General features: G+C 47.8%; 1 protein-coding gene across 3 annotated transcripts in view; it reads right to left on the minus strand.

Annotated features, from left to right (window-relative positions):
• Positions 1-5838: 5838 nt before the first annotated feature.
• The window catches only part of ANO10 (anoctamin 10), a 229891-nt gene continuing 218850 nt past the window's right edge, over positions 5839-16879 (minus strand). The window contains exon 13 of one of the 3 annotated variants that reach the window (XM_047771364.1): positions 5839-6331. In XM_047771364.1, coding sequence (XP_047627320.1) covers positions 6263-6331 — 69 coding nt within the window. In that variant the 3' untranslated portion in view covers positions 5839-6262. The remainder of the gene's footprint in view (positions 6332-16879) is intronic. The other 2 variants (XM_047771355.1, XM_047771348.1) reach the window with 2 other exon arrangements.

The following is a 16879-nucleotide window of genomic DNA, read 5'->3' on the forward strand; positions in this document are numbered from 1 at the left end:
CCCTGTGGGGTCACGGGGCTCAGAAGGGTACAAGGCCTTCACGTGGGCAAAGCACTGGTCTGACCTCAGAGTCCACTTCTTAGGTTGTCCTCCTGGATGGGGAGAAGTGAGACAGTGGATGACCTTTGAGCTTCCAGCCTTCCGGAGAACTGGGAAGAACAATATTAAAGCACTGGGCTATGGAGTCCATTTCCACACTGAAGCTCTAACAAAACAAATGTCTTTGCCTCTTGTTACCTTTCTAATACCTGAACAATTCCAAATTCTTTGACACCTATGGACCTGAGGGATGCAGACATGTAGATGAGACCAGGTGGGGCAGGTCATTGTACCTCATGATGAGAAGACGTTTGGAGTCAGGGCTTGAGACTTGGTCTGACAACATGCCCCAAGGCATTCCCATGTGCTGAAGCTTCTCTGGGTTGGAGGAATTCTCCCTGGGACCTGCCATCTGGGAGCAAATTGGTACCAAGGAAAAGTGTCTCTTGGTCCCTGGGATGCCTGTAGTCAGTTAGGAAGCTTCAGTGTGTTTGTGTAGGAAGCACAGCAAAAACCTGGACCAGTGGACACACAGTTTAGGTGGGAGTTAGCACATCATTGGGTTGGTTCAGATTATTAATGCAAATTCCAACCTGTATCCATCTTTCAATTGTGGCCCAAATGCCTGGGGCTGTTCAACCAGGGCACTGCAGACAGGCAGGGTGCCCTGGATGGCAGACGGTTGGGCAGGTCCTGGAAGGAAATTGTTGCTACTGTGCTTGGTCTCCCCATTTATTTAGTTGACTCCATCTGCAAAGGACAAGCCCCATGGTGCCAGTTTTGGGGATTGGAGGGGCAGAGATTACTGTCGCTCTTTGATCTCCCTTAGGGTGGAGACACATTTGGTTTCTATTTTCCAAACCAGCAGCTATGTAAAGGGCAGTGTGTGTCTGTGTCTGCACTCCTGAGTTGCCCTCTGGTTCACTGTTCAGCGCTATGACGATTTTCCTGGTACCGAGTAGATGATTGGCTGTAAGCTCTTCACACCTCGGGCTGGTTATGTGTGTGTGTTTTGCTTCCCACATGAGGGTCAGCAGACCTGGACTTGGTCGGCCCTGCCCCTTCTGCACCCTCCTGCATGGGCCGTGGTGGCCTCGTGTATGAACAGATGACAATGGGTAGTGGAAGGAGCCGTGTGATCCTGACACTTTGTGCTGTGTTTTTCCCGTCCCCGAGGAAGTTCACCATCAATGTGAAAGGTCCAGAGAGAAGGCCACATGTTGTCCGCATGATCTGTGCCACAAGCTCAAGGGAGAATGCCACCATGCTTCTTTGACTTCAGTTGACAATGTGAGGCTCACAAGTCAATCAGCAGGAAGCTCAGAGTCCCCTCCCTCCTGGGTGGAGCTGACTCTTCCTCTGAACTGCCCAGGTATCCCAGGGGCTTCCACAGGGTTGGGGGAGATGCCAGTTCTCCAGTGCTAGGCGTTGAGGGAACTGGAAAGTCTCTTCGGTCCTGCACCCTGTTGCTCCTCTGCCCCAAGTCCCGCTCAGGCCAAGGGGTGCTTGTCCAGTGCATGGGGCATCCTTATTGCTCCAAATCTCTGCCAGACCACAGAGGCCCCTGTGGGCACCATGGTAACAAAGCAGCAGGGGAGGAGGCTGGCTCTGCAGGGCCATTAGCATCAGCTCCTTTTGGAGAGAAAGCAAGGCCTCTACACCCCCCCCCCCCACCCCGAGGTTCTCAAACTCTGGGGTGAGACAGTGCTCATTGGAGGCATCTCAAAGATATAGAGTCCTGGGCCAAACTGCCAACAACCCAATCCTCAGGCCTGGTGGTGGCACCCAGGCATCTGCATTGACAAGGTGCAGAGGATTCTCTCCTGGAGTGGGGGTTCTGCAGCCACACTCCGAGGGCTCTGAGGCCCTGTTGCTGATGCCGGCCTCACTGCCCACCCAGCTAGCTCGCAAGACCCCCCTAACTCTGACTCTGAGAAAGTTGGGAAGAGCGGCATCCCATACCCTTCCCAGATGCCTACAAATGGGCTCTCAACAGGACCAAGGGAAGCACCTTCCCTCCTGGAGAGGCTGTGGCCCCTCGTGGTGATGATGAAGGGTGCTCCCAGGCTGAAGGAGTCCTGAGGACACAGCTGCCCATGCAGAGGGCCATGTCTCTGCTCCAGGCCCTGGCAAGTGTTGGTGGCTTCTGCCTCTGTCAGGTCCCCTCTCTTTAGGCTACTCTAGGGTGGGTTGTGGGGCATGGAGGGAAGTCTTCAGACCTGGCTGAGCAGTGAGAAGCTCACCAGGCCCATTACCTGCTGTTGAACTGGTCTGGGGGGCTGTTCTTGCAGGACATGGGTGAAACTGACTCTTCTTCCTTCTTGCTGTCAGTATCCTGCTGGAAGGAGGGCAGGAGCTCAGGGGAGAGCTGGGGCTGGGGCCTGGTAGGGCTGCAAGAACCGTCTTGGCAGATGTGGGCCATGCTGCTGTGAGGACCTGGGGAAGAAGTATAAGCTCCTGGTGCCTCAGTTTTCTCATCTGTAAAAGAGGGACAATATGAGGAAACTGAGGCCCAGGGGAGAGCAGTGGGCTCCCAGCCTCCAGCTTCTCTGTAGGGCTGGGTATCCTTAACCATGTGCTTCTAGGTCCCTCCCCAAAGCCAGTAAGTCTGAGCTTTGGAGCTGCTGGCAGGGAGTGAGCGTGGCCACCATGAGGGAGAGAAGGGCTTATTGCCTGTCATCTGCTCCCGCCTAGGCCCAGGCCTGAGCATTGAGACCAAGGGGTTGCCATGTGGAATGTATTGGCCCAGCCCCTGCCCCAGGGGCCCAAGGAATGGCAGTGGCACAGGACTAAATGTAAGGCTGGTGGCGTGAGAGGCGAGAGGCTGAGAAGTCAATCAGGCCAGGACCCACTGGTGATCTGTGGACTTGGTGACAGAGGAAGGGGAATTGGGGCAGGGGTGGGGAGGTGGCAGTCAGAGGAAGAGGCCTGGACTGGGGCCGTCCGCTTGGCAGGCAAGGCGTGGGGCTGTGGCCTGGCCCTGCCCAGCAGCCTCATGTGTGCAGTTAGAGAAGCAGCCCTGTCCCGGAGTGTCCAGCCCAGCAAGGGCCACCTGTGTGGCTGCACATGCCTCCTCTGATTGGAACCCTCCCAGCAGGGATGGCAGGGCGAGGCTTGTGTGGGAATCGGTAGTGTCACCTCCTTGTCTCTGACTCTCCTCTGGTGACCGAGCCTCTCTCCTGGACCTACTGATGCAGCAGCTCCCACTTTCCCCCTTGACAGCCATCTGGTGACGGGGCTTGGGTGCAAAGACCTGGGTTCACCACAGTAAGGGCCAGGCCTGACATGCCCTTGAAGACTGAGGCGGGTGTGCACGCAGGAGACTCAGGATTCCTGTCCAGCTTCTTCCTGCCGGGTGCTGGTCTGGAGATGCTGCTGCCTCAGGCTCCTCCTGGCACTGTTTATTTATTTTTCTTTTCAGGGCTGGACCTGTAGTAGCAAATAGAAGTTCCCAAGCTAGGGTTGGAGCTGCAGCTGCCAGCCTATGCCATAGCAACACTGAATCCAACACCAATCCACTGCATCTGTGACCACAGCTTATGGTAACACTGGATCCTTAACCCATTGAGCGAGGCCAGGGATCATACCCATATCCTCGTGGACACTATACCAGGTTCTTAACATGCTGAGCCACAGTGGGAACTCCCTGGTGCTGTTTCTTGATGCACCTTTTCTTGCCTGGGCCCAGGCTCCTGCCTCTGGGGTCCTTATCTATTCCATGCAGGTGGGTGCCTCCAGCTCTTGTCCGTTCTGTGGTTTGGGAAAGCAGGCTAGGAAGGATGAGAGAAGCACTTTCACCCAGCTGGAGCCCTCAGGGTGTCCAGGAAAACTGGGGGAACAACTCAGGGAAGTCCTGTGGGTCACCACGGGGGCTATATGAGGCTGAGGTGAGGCCACAACAAGAGGACAAGGGCCAAGTGTCAGAGGGGAAGGTGCAGGGAACTGGCTGCTGTGGGGAGTGGAGCCAGGAGAGAGGGACCACACGGGCCGAGGGAGCACCCTCTTCACACATGAGGCCATGCATGGGACTGCATTGTCCTGCATGTCTCCCAGTTCAGTTAGGGTGACAAAATGTGCAGCAGTGAAGGACACCTGGTTCCTTCCATCCCTGCTCCTGGGCCCCTGCCACGAGCCACACTACTGACTCAGCACTGGGACACAAAGAGAAGCTGTGGGGGCCTAGCAGGCCCTATGCAGCAACTCCGTCCTGCCAACCTCCCTCCTGACACGCCCTGACGGGTTCCCAGGTCCATCCTCTTCCTCCCTGTGGCCCAGGCGTCTGCCCCAGTGGAGGAGGGTGCTATGCATCCAAGCCGACCCCAGAGGTGCAGTCTCCCCCGTGAGTGACTGGCTTCGTCTAGGTTAAGTGATGAGGTTCTGCTGGATCAGACTGAGGAGGGCCAGAGGGAGTGTTCTGGGAAAGACAGTCACAAGTGTGGGGAACCCAGGGTCGGCGCTGTTGTTGAGCAGGGAGGGCCAGCTGGAGAGGCTGTGGACTCAGAGCAGGTGGGGAGAGGAGCTGAGGGGGTTCACATCCAGAACCCTGCACCTCACACCCCACTGTACTTGTGACTGGTCCCCAAAGCCCAGTCTTGGGGAGATGGAGCTGGGTCCAAGGACCCACCTGAACTTTCGCTTTTCCCAGAAAATACAGGTCCCCAGGCTGGGATTGTGAGGAAGCTCTTGGGGACTCAGAACTAGAGTGGTGGCTGCCATTCCCTGGAGTTTTAAGACACGAGCGTGCTCAAGAAAGCCTCTGTCAGGCATCGAACAACCCTGGAGTACTTGTGCATGGAGTGCCTTAGACCAAGGCAGGTGGAGCAAGACTGACCACAGATGTCCACGCTGGCAGACACAGTGGTGGTCTGGCAGGACCCACAGAACAATCTTGCATGGCAGACGGGAGTCTATTTTCCAGAAACACGTGTGCTGGGGGCGGGCCTGCCGACTACCCCTGTCTTGAGGTGAAGGAGGGAATCAAAGAGCCAGGCTCCAGAGTGGCAGATACAGGTCTAGAAGCTACAAGTACCTTAGGGCCTGCCACCTTTCCCTGCCTTCACCAGATGGGTCATGGCATCTGTAGTTTTGTATGCAAAGGGACCATGGACCTGTGGTGCCCTGGCTGTGAAGGCCCTGGGCCCTTGTGGGGTGGAGCTGGCTGTTTCTTGAGGCAGTTGGAACAGCTGGCAGGAAAGGAAGCCAGGCTCTGCCCAAGTGGGGTGGTTTATGGCTGGACCAGGGCCATCTTCCTGGTGGACCAGGGGCCATGAGCCTGTGACAGAGGTGTAACACTGCACAGGGACAGGCCCCCTTCCACAGGTGTGGGCCCAGCCAGGCACCAGGTATGGCTGAAAGCAGCCCCAGGGGTCTCTGCTGGGCGCCCTCCAGTCAAAGCAGAACCTCCCAAGAGCCACCTGGGATTCGGTGGAAGCTTTGGAAGTAGCCCAGCCTTGAGCCAAGCCTGGCCCTTTGCTCCCCTTTAACAACCCGGCCTTTGTGGCTCAGTGGTTAACGAACCCAACTACGAACTATGAGGATGGATTCGATCCCTGGCCTTACTCAGTGGGTTAAGGATCCAGCATTGCCATGTAGTTTGCAGACATGGCTTGGACCCCAGATTGCTGTGGCTGTGGTGGAGGCTGGCAGCTGTAGCTCTGATTCGACCCCTAGCCTGGGAGCTTCCATGTGCCACCGGTGCGGCCCTAAAAAGTAAAACAAACAAACAAACAAACCCAACAACCTGGCCCAGGTCATGTTCAGAGCAGAGGGCCTGGCTCAGTCCACACACTGGAAGAAGAGTCAGACATGCTCGTGGCCTTTAATAACTCTGCTACTACTGTTTTGGTTGATAGAGGAGCTGTTAACATTGCAGAATAGAACCAGAAAAGAGGTATTTCGAGTTCCAAGTGTTGGAAACACTGCCTCACTGTGCCTGTGACTCTCACTGGAGCGCGGCAGGAAGCCCCTTCAGAGAGGAGCCTGTGAGGGAACCGGGTGGCGGGGCACAAGCCTTGACCTGCCACCACCCCCACCATAGGCTGACAGTCACTGTGAGGAGTGACATGGGAGCTGGTGGTTCATCCATGTGCGGGGCTGGAGCAGCAGTGGTTCTGGAGCATGTGGTCAGGCAGCTGGAGTGGCGGGTGGGGCTCAGGCGGGAACCTGGAAGGAGCAGGGCCGGGAGGGGTGGGACCTGCAGAGGGAGGTCTGCACTCTGCTGTACTCAAGGCGTCTTCTCCTTCCCACCTTCCCTCCATTCCTCCTTCAGGTTCTCAGCCACGAGCTTCATCTGCTGTTGAGAGAACACAGGACATGGGTGAGACACATGAGCCTGAGCCTGGCACCTCAAGGGCAGCGCGGGCCATACCCTCTTGGTCCTATAAGCTCTGTTGACCCCAAGAGCTATGACCTCTGATGCTGCCAAGGCTTCCCGGGAGTCCAGGGTTCCTGTTTCTGACCCAGAGAGATGGGAAATGATGGATGTGGGTGGAAATGTTGTGTAAACCAAGCTCAGCAGGGATTTTTAAAGACATTGCAATGAGAAGCAGCTGGCATGCTCCAGGAGCAGAAGGGGGAGGACAGAGCTGGGGGACTGGAGCACTAACTTGGGGCCAAGTCCTTGCTCTGCCGCTGCACACTGAGTGACCTTGGAAATGTGACTTCCTCCAGCCTGTGTTGTGAAATGCTGCACATTCTGCAAGATGGCGGGTGGGGTGGGGGTGTTTCTGTACATGAAGTCCCTGGCCCTGAGCAGATGCTCCAAAAGAATAGACATTTTTACCAGTCCTTTGTCCCAACAGCCACATCCAATACCACTAGGGACAGCTTGTGAAGGCCCAAAGGGACATGTCAGAAGGAAGGACCCTGTGCCCAGGATCAAGGCCAGGTGGGCAGAAAGTCCTGCTGCTCCAGCCCTGGAGCCACACCTTCCCGCAGGCCCCAGCCACCTCTGTCCCATGGGTGCTGGAAAATGTGAGTACAGCTCTGCTCTATTTACTGACTCAATGAATAACCCCTTTGGAATTTGGCTTAAAACACACATACACACAGATTTTTGATAACAGCTGTTTACTTGCGGGAAAAACAAAACAGCACAAACACTGCAGGTGCCCGGGGTACCTGGCTGCCCCTCTTGGGAGCCCCAAGCACCACATGGACTGGACAGGATGGCACACTCCCTTCACTTTCAAGGAAAGGAGGCCCTTTCAGACTTTAAATTGAAAGCCTCTGCCTCCTGCTCCAAACCATTTTCCTCTCTGAAGGCTCCTTAGATCTGCAGTATCCAGGGAGCCCCCCCTTCACTCCTGTCTCATCATTTCTGAGCCTGGTCTGTCTTCCACAGTGTGGCTTAGAGGTGGGCCCTGGGAGGCTGACTCCTCCTTATCTGGGTTTGGGGGATGACTTCTGATGGGAGAGGGTGCTGCGGGGGCGGGAGGAAGGCAGGCTCTTCCTGTAGGGGACACAGCATTTCAGCAGGCTTAGAGCAGGGGGTGGGCATAGGAGTTGACGCTGGGCTCAGGCCAGACCTGTCCAAGTGACCCTCAGCTGCGATGATTTATGCAGACTTCAGCCTGACAAGGTGATGGAGCCAGTGTGATTTAGTTCACAGTCCTGGGGAAGCAGAAAGGCCATGCCATCTGAATCTTTCTAGAAGTCATTTTTTGTATCTGCTACCTTTTCCATCACTCATGTTTCCTGGGTCCTCTCAGGAGCCCACTTCGCTTGCTAGCTACTGATATAAAATACCTCCACGCAGGAAAAATGTAATATTTTACCCCAGCTTCATTGCAGACTCTTCTAGCTGGTGTCATTTAATACTTATGAGACCTTTTGAAATGTCTTTTTATAAGGTAGGGGGACAGAGAATATGAATCTATTTCCTGATTTGACAAGTAACTGCAAGAAATTAAAAGCTAAATAAATTTAGCTAAACTAGCCCCATAATGAGGATAAAATATTCCCTAGTTTGTCATAGAATCTTCTAGCCACACCTCCCCTTCACATGGGGAGGAAAATCAAAACGGGTTTTGACCAAATGGGTTTTGATGGAAAGGAGTCTTTGAGGCTCCCTGCAAAGTACAAATAGCTCCCCCACCTGTGTGTGGTTGTGGCCGGAGCCCCTGGCCGTCAGGCCAAGGACTGCAGAGTGTCCGGCAGACCTCTTGCCCACAGCAGCCAGGCCGAGGGGATCCACGTGGTGGGCCCCTCTGCCCTGAACAACTTCCCAAGTGAATTATCTGACTTTTTGGAGACACTCCTTCCCTCAGGGCCAAGGTTAGGGGCTTGACCCATGTCGGGGAAGGGACCCAGAACCCACTGGGCTGGACTCCCACCCTGTCAGGGCAGCTCCTAAGGGCTGGGGTGTCCAGGACATCATGGGGTCACCTGCAGTGAACTGTGCTGCTGGAAGCAAAAGGAGGAACCCTGGCAGGGACCCATCCCCTCTTGCCTCAGCCAGTCTGCACAGAGCATCTGTCTCACTGATGCCCTTTCCTTATCCATCCTAGAGCAAGGATGCTGCTGCTTTTTTAAAAAATTGGAGTATAGCTGACTTACCATGTTGTGTTGGTTGCAGGTGTACAGCAAAGGAAATGAGTTATAGATATATATACGTATATTCATTCCTTTTTAGATTATTTCCCCATGTAAGTTATTACATAGAATTGAGTAGGTTTCCCTGTGCTGTACAGTAGGGCCTTATTACTTATCTATTACATACATAGTAGTATGTATATGCTAACCCTAGACTCTCAATTTATCCCTCCCCTCAGTGCCTCCTCTTTGGTAACTCTAAGTTTAGTTTTGAAATCTTTGAGTCTGTTTCTGTTTTGTGAATAAATTCTTTTCTATTACTTTTTATTAGAGTCTACCTATTAGTGATCTTATATGCTATTTGTCTTTGACCTCAATTATTACGATAATTTCTAGCTCCACTCATATTGCTGCAGAAGGCATTATTTCTTCTTTTTATGGCAGACTAATAATATTCCATTGTGTGTACATACCATATCTTCTTTATCCATTCCTCTGCTGATGGACATTAGTTTGCTTCCATGCCTTGGCTATTGTAAATAGTGCTGCTATCAACACTGGGCTGCCTGTACCTTTTCAATTGACAGTTTTCTCTGGATATAGGCCCAGGAGTGGGATTGCTGGGTCATATGGTAGTTCTATATTTAGTTTTTTAAGGAATTTCCACATTGTTCTCCATAGTTGTTGCACAAATTTACATGACCACCAAAGAGTGTAGTTCCCTCTTCTCCATACCCTCTCTAGTAATCATTGTTGGTAGACTTTTTGATGATGGACAGTCTGACTGGTGTGAGGTGATATCTTATTGTAGTTTTGATTTGCATTTCTCTAGTAATTAGTGAAGCTGAGCATCTTTTCATGTGCTTTTTGGTCATCTGGAGAAATGTCTATTTAGGTCTTCTGACCATTTAAAATTTAAAAAAATTTTATGGCTGCACCTGTGTCAATGCCGGATCCTTTAACCCACTGCACTGGGCTGGGGATTGAACCTGTGCCTCTTCAGTGACCCAAGCAGCTGCAGTCAGATTCCTAACCCATTGTACCACAGCAGGAGCTCCAGCTCTTCTGAACATTTTTTAACTGGGTTGTTTGGTTTTTTGATATAAAGCTGTATGAACTGTCGGTATTTTTTGGAGATTAATCCCTTGTCAGTTGCTTTGTTTGCAAAGATTTTCTTCTCCCATTCTGTGGGTTGTCTATTCTTTTATGGTTTTCTTTGCTGTGCAAAAGCTTTTAAGTTTAATTGGGTCCTATTTATTTTTGCTTTTATTTTCTTTACTCTAGAAGGTGGATCCAAAAAGATATTGCTATGATTTATGTCAAGGAGTGTTCTGTCCATGTTTTCCCCTGGGGGTTTTATAGTATCTAGACTTACATTTAGGGTCTTTAATCCACTTCTACTTTATTGTTGTGCATGGTGTTAGAGAATGTTCTAATTTCATTCTTTTACATGTAGCTGTCCAGTTTTCCCAGTACCACTTATTGAAGAGACTATCTTTTCTCCACTGAATATTCTGAGCAAGGCTTCTTCTGAAGCCAAGGAGTGACAGGTCCTATAGCCTCAAGGGTTGGGCCAACCCTATCCTACCTACCCCACCTGCCCTCATGGTGGGTGGGGAGGCTTGGGCTCTGTGGCCTTTACCTGGCCTTCACCCAGGCCGTGGGGGAAGCTGGGGCTCAGCCTGTTTCCCCGTGTCTCCTGTACTCCCTACAGGACATGGTGATTGGAGAGCAGACCTATAACTTAAGACCTGTAGCTGAAGCCTCAGCAGCTAAGAGGAAAGGAGCTGCAACAGCCTGCCTGCCCAAGGTGAAGAGTTAAACTGGATTTGCACAAATGGGGCAGGCATCCACAGCTCCTGTCTGAAACATAGGGTCAGGTATCATCTGGCCTTGAAATGGCTTCTCCTGGGTCAACCAGATGCTGTCCACTGCTCCTGGGTCCGGTTCCCCTCAGACTGTGGTCATGTAACTTTCCCATCCCAAGCGAGCTTCCCACATCCTCTCCTGCTGGTGAAACAGAGGCCCATGGCAGAATTAGCTCCAGAAGCACAGAATTTCTGATCTGAAGGAAATTTGATGATCATTTGGTCCTGTGGCCACTTAAGAATCCCAAGATCTTGTTTAATGAGGAATCTTGGTCCGTCCCTGAGATGCTGAGATGTCATTATCCTGGTGTGCAGAGGGGCCCAGGACTCTGAATTTTTAACAAGCCTGCTTGGTTTCTCCATGGGCAGCCCTGGGCTTGGGAGTCTATGATTTGTCTGCCATTTTTCATAAATAAGCGAGCTGGAGTCTCAGGCCACGATGGGCAGATCCAGTCCGCGGTATGGGCTCCAGCTGAGGGTGCCGGGGTGGAGTTGAGCACATGCTGTTCCTGCCAGGGGCCCAGGCTGCCTCCTGCAGCTCAGCTCTTTGGCATCTTCTCTTTAGCTCCCCTTCCTGGAGAGTAGGGTAGGAGGCAGCAACATTATCCCCTTAAAAAAAATAGACTGTCTTCTTTGGGGATTCTCAGATCAAAACCTTATTAAAATATAAGCAGGATAATAGTGCTGACATCTTCCCCATAAAAAGCATCAGAATGAAGAAAGAACAAAATTTTCCTCAACTCATGAATCATTAACACATTCATGCTCCAAATGGCTCTTCAAAAAGCATAGACTGATTTTTGGCATCATCATTAGTGATGATTATATAGCCCGACCTTATTTTATTGCACTTCACAGATATTATGTGTTTTACAAATTGAAGGTTTGTGGCAATCTGGTTTTGGGTAAGTCTATTGGTGCCATTTTTCCAACAGCCTCATTTTTTAATTAAGGTATGTAATTATTGTAATTATCATGTTGTGAGCATTTTTTTAAAAACATAATGCTACTGCACACAATAGACTACAGTATAACATAAAGGTAACTTTTATATGTATTGGGAAACCAAAAATTCACGTGACTTGCTTTATTGTGATGTTTGCTTCCCTACAGGGGTCTGGAACTGAACCCACAGTATCTCTGATGTCTACCTGTAACAGGAACCTAATCACTAAGTGTGCAGACAAACGTGTAGCTTATCCTGAGAAAGGGTGAGAACTGGATCCCTCTTCCCTGCGCAGACGTGCAGAAATGCTTCCTGAGGCCCGCTGTGTTTCCCACAGTCCTCAGATGGTGCTTCACCCCAGGCCTGGAGCAGAGACTCTCCCTCGCTGAGCCCACAGTCAGCTTTGGGGTCCTTCTAGTCACCTCACCCAGGAAGCCACAGCCAAGTAATTATACCATTGCTCCATTTTCAATCTATTAGCAACTACTCCATCACCCCTTCCCCCAAAGGAACAACACCCACTGAAGGACTCTACGGGCAGCTCTTGGCTTTCATCTCCTATTTACTGGAGGCTGCCAAGCTATCTAAGTGCAGAGTTCAGGGTCTGGGGTAGAGCTGGGCTGCTGTTCTCTGGGGCAGCAGCTTTATCTATTTGTTTATTACTCAGAGAACTTTATTACATTTATAGTTGTACAGTGATCATCACAACCCAATTTTATAGCATTTATATTTCCACCCCCCACCACCACCCAACCTGTCTCCTTTGGAAACCACCGTAAGATTTTCAAAGTCTGTGAGTCAGTATCTGTTCTGTGAAGAAGTTCATTGTGCCCTTTCTGGTAGATTCCACATGTAAGTGATAGCATATGATGTTAGTGTCTGTCTGACTGACTTAACTTAGCATGATAATTTCTAGGTCCCTCAGTGTTGCTACAAATGCCATTATTTCTTTCCTTTCCTTTTTTTTTTTTTTCCTTTTTAGGGACGCACGTGGCATTATGGAGGTTCCCAGGAGAGTGGTCTAATTGGAGCTACAACTGTCGGCCTACACTACAGCCACAGCCACAGCCACGCCAGATCCAAGCTGCATCTGTGACCTACACCACAACTCACAGCAACGCTAGATCCTTAACCCACTGAGCGAGGCCAGGGATCAAATCCGTACCCTCATGATTCCTAGTCGGATTTGTTTCTGCCGCACCATGATAGGAACTCCTATTTCTTTCCTTTTAATGGATGAGTAATATTCCTTTGTGTATATGTACCACTTCTTCTTTATCCACTTTGTTGATGGACATTTAGGTTGTTTCCATGTCTTGGCTATTGTATATAGTGCTGCAATGGACATTGGAGTACATGTAGCTTTTTGAGTCATGGTTTTCTCTGGAAAACCATGAGATGCCCAGGAGAGGGACTGCTGGATCAAATGGTAGTTCTATTTTTAGTTTTCTGAGGAATCTCCATACTGCTTTCCACAGTGGTTGCACCATTTTACAATCCCACCAACAGTGCACTAGGACTTCCTCTTCTCCACACCCTCTCCAGCATTTACTGTTTGTAGACTTTTTGATGATGGCCATTCTAGCCAGTGTAAGATGGTACCTCATAGTGGTTTTGATGTGCATTTCTCTAATGATGAGTGATGGTGAACATCTTTTCATGTGTTTTTTGGCCATCTGTATGTCTTCTTTGGAGAACTGCCTGTTTAGATCTTCTACCCATTTTTTGATGGGGTGTTTGTTTTTTTGGTATGGAGCTGCAGAAGGTGTTTATAAATTTTGGAGATTAATCCCTTGTCAGTGGCTTCATTTGCAAAGATTTTCTCCCATTCTGTGGGTTGTCTTTTTGTTTTGTTTAGGGTTTCCTTTGCTGTGCAGAAACTTTTGAGTTTAATTAAGTCCCATTTGTTTATTTTTGGTTTTATTATCATTGATCTAGGAGGTAGATCTGAGAAAATGTTGCTGTGGTTTATGTCAGAGAGTGTTTGGCCTATGTTTTCCTCGAAGAGTTTTATAGTGTCTGATCTTATATCTAGGTCTTTAATCCATTTTGAGTTTTTTTTTGTGTAGGGTGTTAGGAAGTGTGTTAATTTCATTCTTTTCCGTGTGGCTGTCCAGTTTTCCCAGCACCACTTATTGAAGGGGCTGTCTTTTCTCCATTGTCTATTCTTGCCTCCTTTGTCATAGATTAGTTGACTGTAGGTGCGTGGGTTTCATTCTGGGCTTTCTATCCTGTTCCACTGATGTATATTTCTGTCTTTGTGCCAATACCATATGGTTTTGATGACTGTAGCTTTGCAGTATAGTCTGAAGTCAGGGAGCATGATTCCTCCAATTCCATTTTTGTTGTATTTTTATTTTATTTTTTATTTGTTATATCCCCAATACAATTTTTTTTCTGCTGTAAGCATGGTGACCCAGTTACACATACACGTATACATTCTTTTTTCTCACTTTATCAGGCTGCATCATAAGTGACTAGACAGAGTTCCCAGGGCTACACAGCAGGATCTCCTTGCTAGTCCATTCTAAAGGCAATAGGTTGTATCTATTAACCCCAAGCTCCCAATCCACCCCACTCCCTCCTCCAATTCCATTCTTTATCTCAGGATGTCTTTGGCTATTCTGGGTTTTTTGTGCTTCCAAACAAACTTTAAAATATTTTGTTCTACTCCTGGGAAAAATGTTCTTGGTAATTTGATAGGGATTTCATTGAATCTGTAAATTGCCTTGGGTAGTATAGTCATTTTGATAATATTGACTCTTCCAATCCAAGAGCATGGTGTGACTTTCCATTTGTTTGTGTCATCTTTGATTTCTTTCATCAGTGTCTTATAGTGTTCAGAGTGCAGGTATTTTGTCTCTTTAGGTAGGCTTATTCATAAGTATTTTATTTTTTTGGATGTGATGGTAAATGGGATTGTTTCTCTAATTTCTCTTTGTGATCTTTCATTGTTAGTATAGAGCAATGCAGTCGGTTTCTGTGCATTAATTTTGTATCCTGTGACTTTGCCAAATTCATTGATGAGCTCTAAGAGTTTTCTGGTAGCGTCTTTAGGATTTTCTAGGTATGGTATCATGTCATCTGCAAACAGTGATAGTTTTACTTCTTCCTTTACAATTTGGATTCTGTTTATTTCTTTTTCTTCTCTAATTGCCATGGCTTGGACTTCCAAAACTATGTTAATAGTAGTGGAGAGAGTGGGCATCCTTATCTTGTTCCTGATCTCAGCGGGAATTCTTTCAGCTTTTCACCATTGAGGATGATGTTAGCTCTGGGTTTCTCATATATGGCCTTTATTATATTGAGGTAGGTTCCCTCTAGACCACTTTCTGAAGGGTTTTTATCAGAAATGGATGTTGGATTTTGTCAAAGGATTTTCCTGCATCTATTGAAAGGATCATATGGTTTTTATTCTTCAGTTTGTTAATGTGGTGTATCACACTGATTGATTTTCAGATATTGAAGAATCCTTACATCCCTGGGATAAATCCCTTTCGATCATGATGTACAATCCTTTTAATGATTGTTGAATTCGGTTTGCTAGTATTTTGTTAAGGATTTTTGCATCTATGTTCATCAGTGAAATTGGCCTATAATTTTCTTTCTTTGTGGTATTTTTGTCTGGTTTTGGTATGAGAGTGATGGTAGCCTCATAGAATGAGTTTGGGAGTGTCCCTTCCTCTGCGATTTTTTGGAATAGTTTCATAAGGATAGGTGTTAGCTCTTCTCTAAATGTTTGATAGAATTCACCTGTGGAGCCATCTGGTCCTGGACTTTTGTTTGTTGAAAGTTTTTTAATCACAGTTTCAATTTCAGTTCTTGTGATTGGTCCATTCATCTTTTTTATTTCATATTGGTTTAGTCTTGGAAGATTGTCCTTTTCAAAGAATTTGTCCATTTCTTCTAGGTTTTCCGTTATTGGCATACAGTTGCATGTAGTAGTCTTTTATGATCCTTTGTGTTTCTGTGATGTCTGTTGTGATTTCTCCTTTTTCATTTCTTTTTTTTTTTTTTTTGGTCTTTTTGCCATTTCTTGAGCCACTCCCGTGGCATACGGAGGTTCCCAGGCTAGGGGTCTAATTAGAGCCATAGCCACCAGCCTACGCCAGAGCCACAGCAACGTGGGATCCGAGCCACGTCTGCGACCTACACCACAGCTCATGGCAACGCCGGATCCTCAACCCACTGAGCAAGGGCAGGGATCGAACCCACAACCTCATGGTTCCTAGTCGGATCCGTTAACCACTGCGCCACCACGGGAACTCCTCATTTCTAATTTTATTGATTTGAGTCCTCTCTCTTTTTTTCTTGATAAGTCTGGCTAAGCGTTTATCAATTTTGTTGTTTATCAATTCTTTTCAAAGAACCAGCTTTTGGTTTCATTGATCTTTTCTATGGTTTTCTTCATTTTTATTTCATTGATTTCTGCTCTGATCTTTATTTCTTTCCTTCTACTAACTTTAGGTCTTATCTGTTCTTCTCTCTCTAGATGCTTTTGATGTAAAGTTAGCTTATTTATTTGAGCTTTTTCTTGTTGCCTGAGGTAGGCCTGTATTGCTATAAACTTTCTTCTTAGAACAGCTTTTGCCACATCCCATAGGTTTTGGAGTGTCATATCTTTGTTTTCATTTGCTTCTAGGTATTTTCTAATTTTCTCTTTGATTTCTTCAGTGGTCCATTGGTTGTTTAGTAGCATGTTGTTAAGTCTCCACGTGCTTGTGATTTTTTCAGTTTTCATCTTGTCGATAGTGTTATGGTCAGAAAAGATGCTTGATATGATTTCAGTTTTCTTAGTTACTGTGGCTTGATTTGTGGCCCAGAATGTGATCAATCCTAGAGAATGTTCTGTGTGCACTTGAGAAGAATGTGTATTCTGCTGCTTTTGGATGGAATGTCCAATAAATATCTATTAAGTCCATTTGGTGTAATGCTTCATTTAGGGCCTGTGTTTCCTTGTTGATTTTCTGTCTGGATAATCTGTCCATTGCTATAAGTGGAGTGCTAAAGTCTTCCACTATTATTGTGTTATTATCAATTTCTCCTTCTAACATTGTTAGCAGATGCTTTAATATACTGAGGTGATGCTATATTGGGTGCATATATATTTACAATTTTGTTATATCTTCTTCTTGGATTGATCGTTTGATCATTATATAATGTCCTTCTTTGTCTCTTACAATATTTTTTATTTCAAGGTCTATTTTGTCTCATATGAGTATTGCTACTCCAGCTTTCTTTTGATTCCCATTTGCATGGAATATTTTCTTCCATCCTCTCACTTTCAATTTTTATGTGTCCCTAGAAGTGAAGTGGGTCTCTTGAAGACAGTATATATATGGGTCTTGTTTTTGTACCCATTCAGCCAGTCTATGTCTTTTGGTTCGGGCATTTAGTCCACTAACATTTAAGGTAATTATTGATATGTATGTTTTTATTGCCATTTTATGAACTGTTTTGGATTTGCTTTTGTTGCTCTTTTTTTCTTCCCTTC

This window comes from Phacochoerus africanus, chromosome 1, assembly GCF_016906955.1.
Source record: "Phacochoerus africanus isolate WHEZ1 chromosome 1, ROS_Pafr_v1, whole genome shotgun sequence".
Taxonomy (NCBI): domain Eukaryota; kingdom Metazoa; phylum Chordata; class Mammalia; order Artiodactyla; family Suidae; genus Phacochoerus; species Phacochoerus africanus.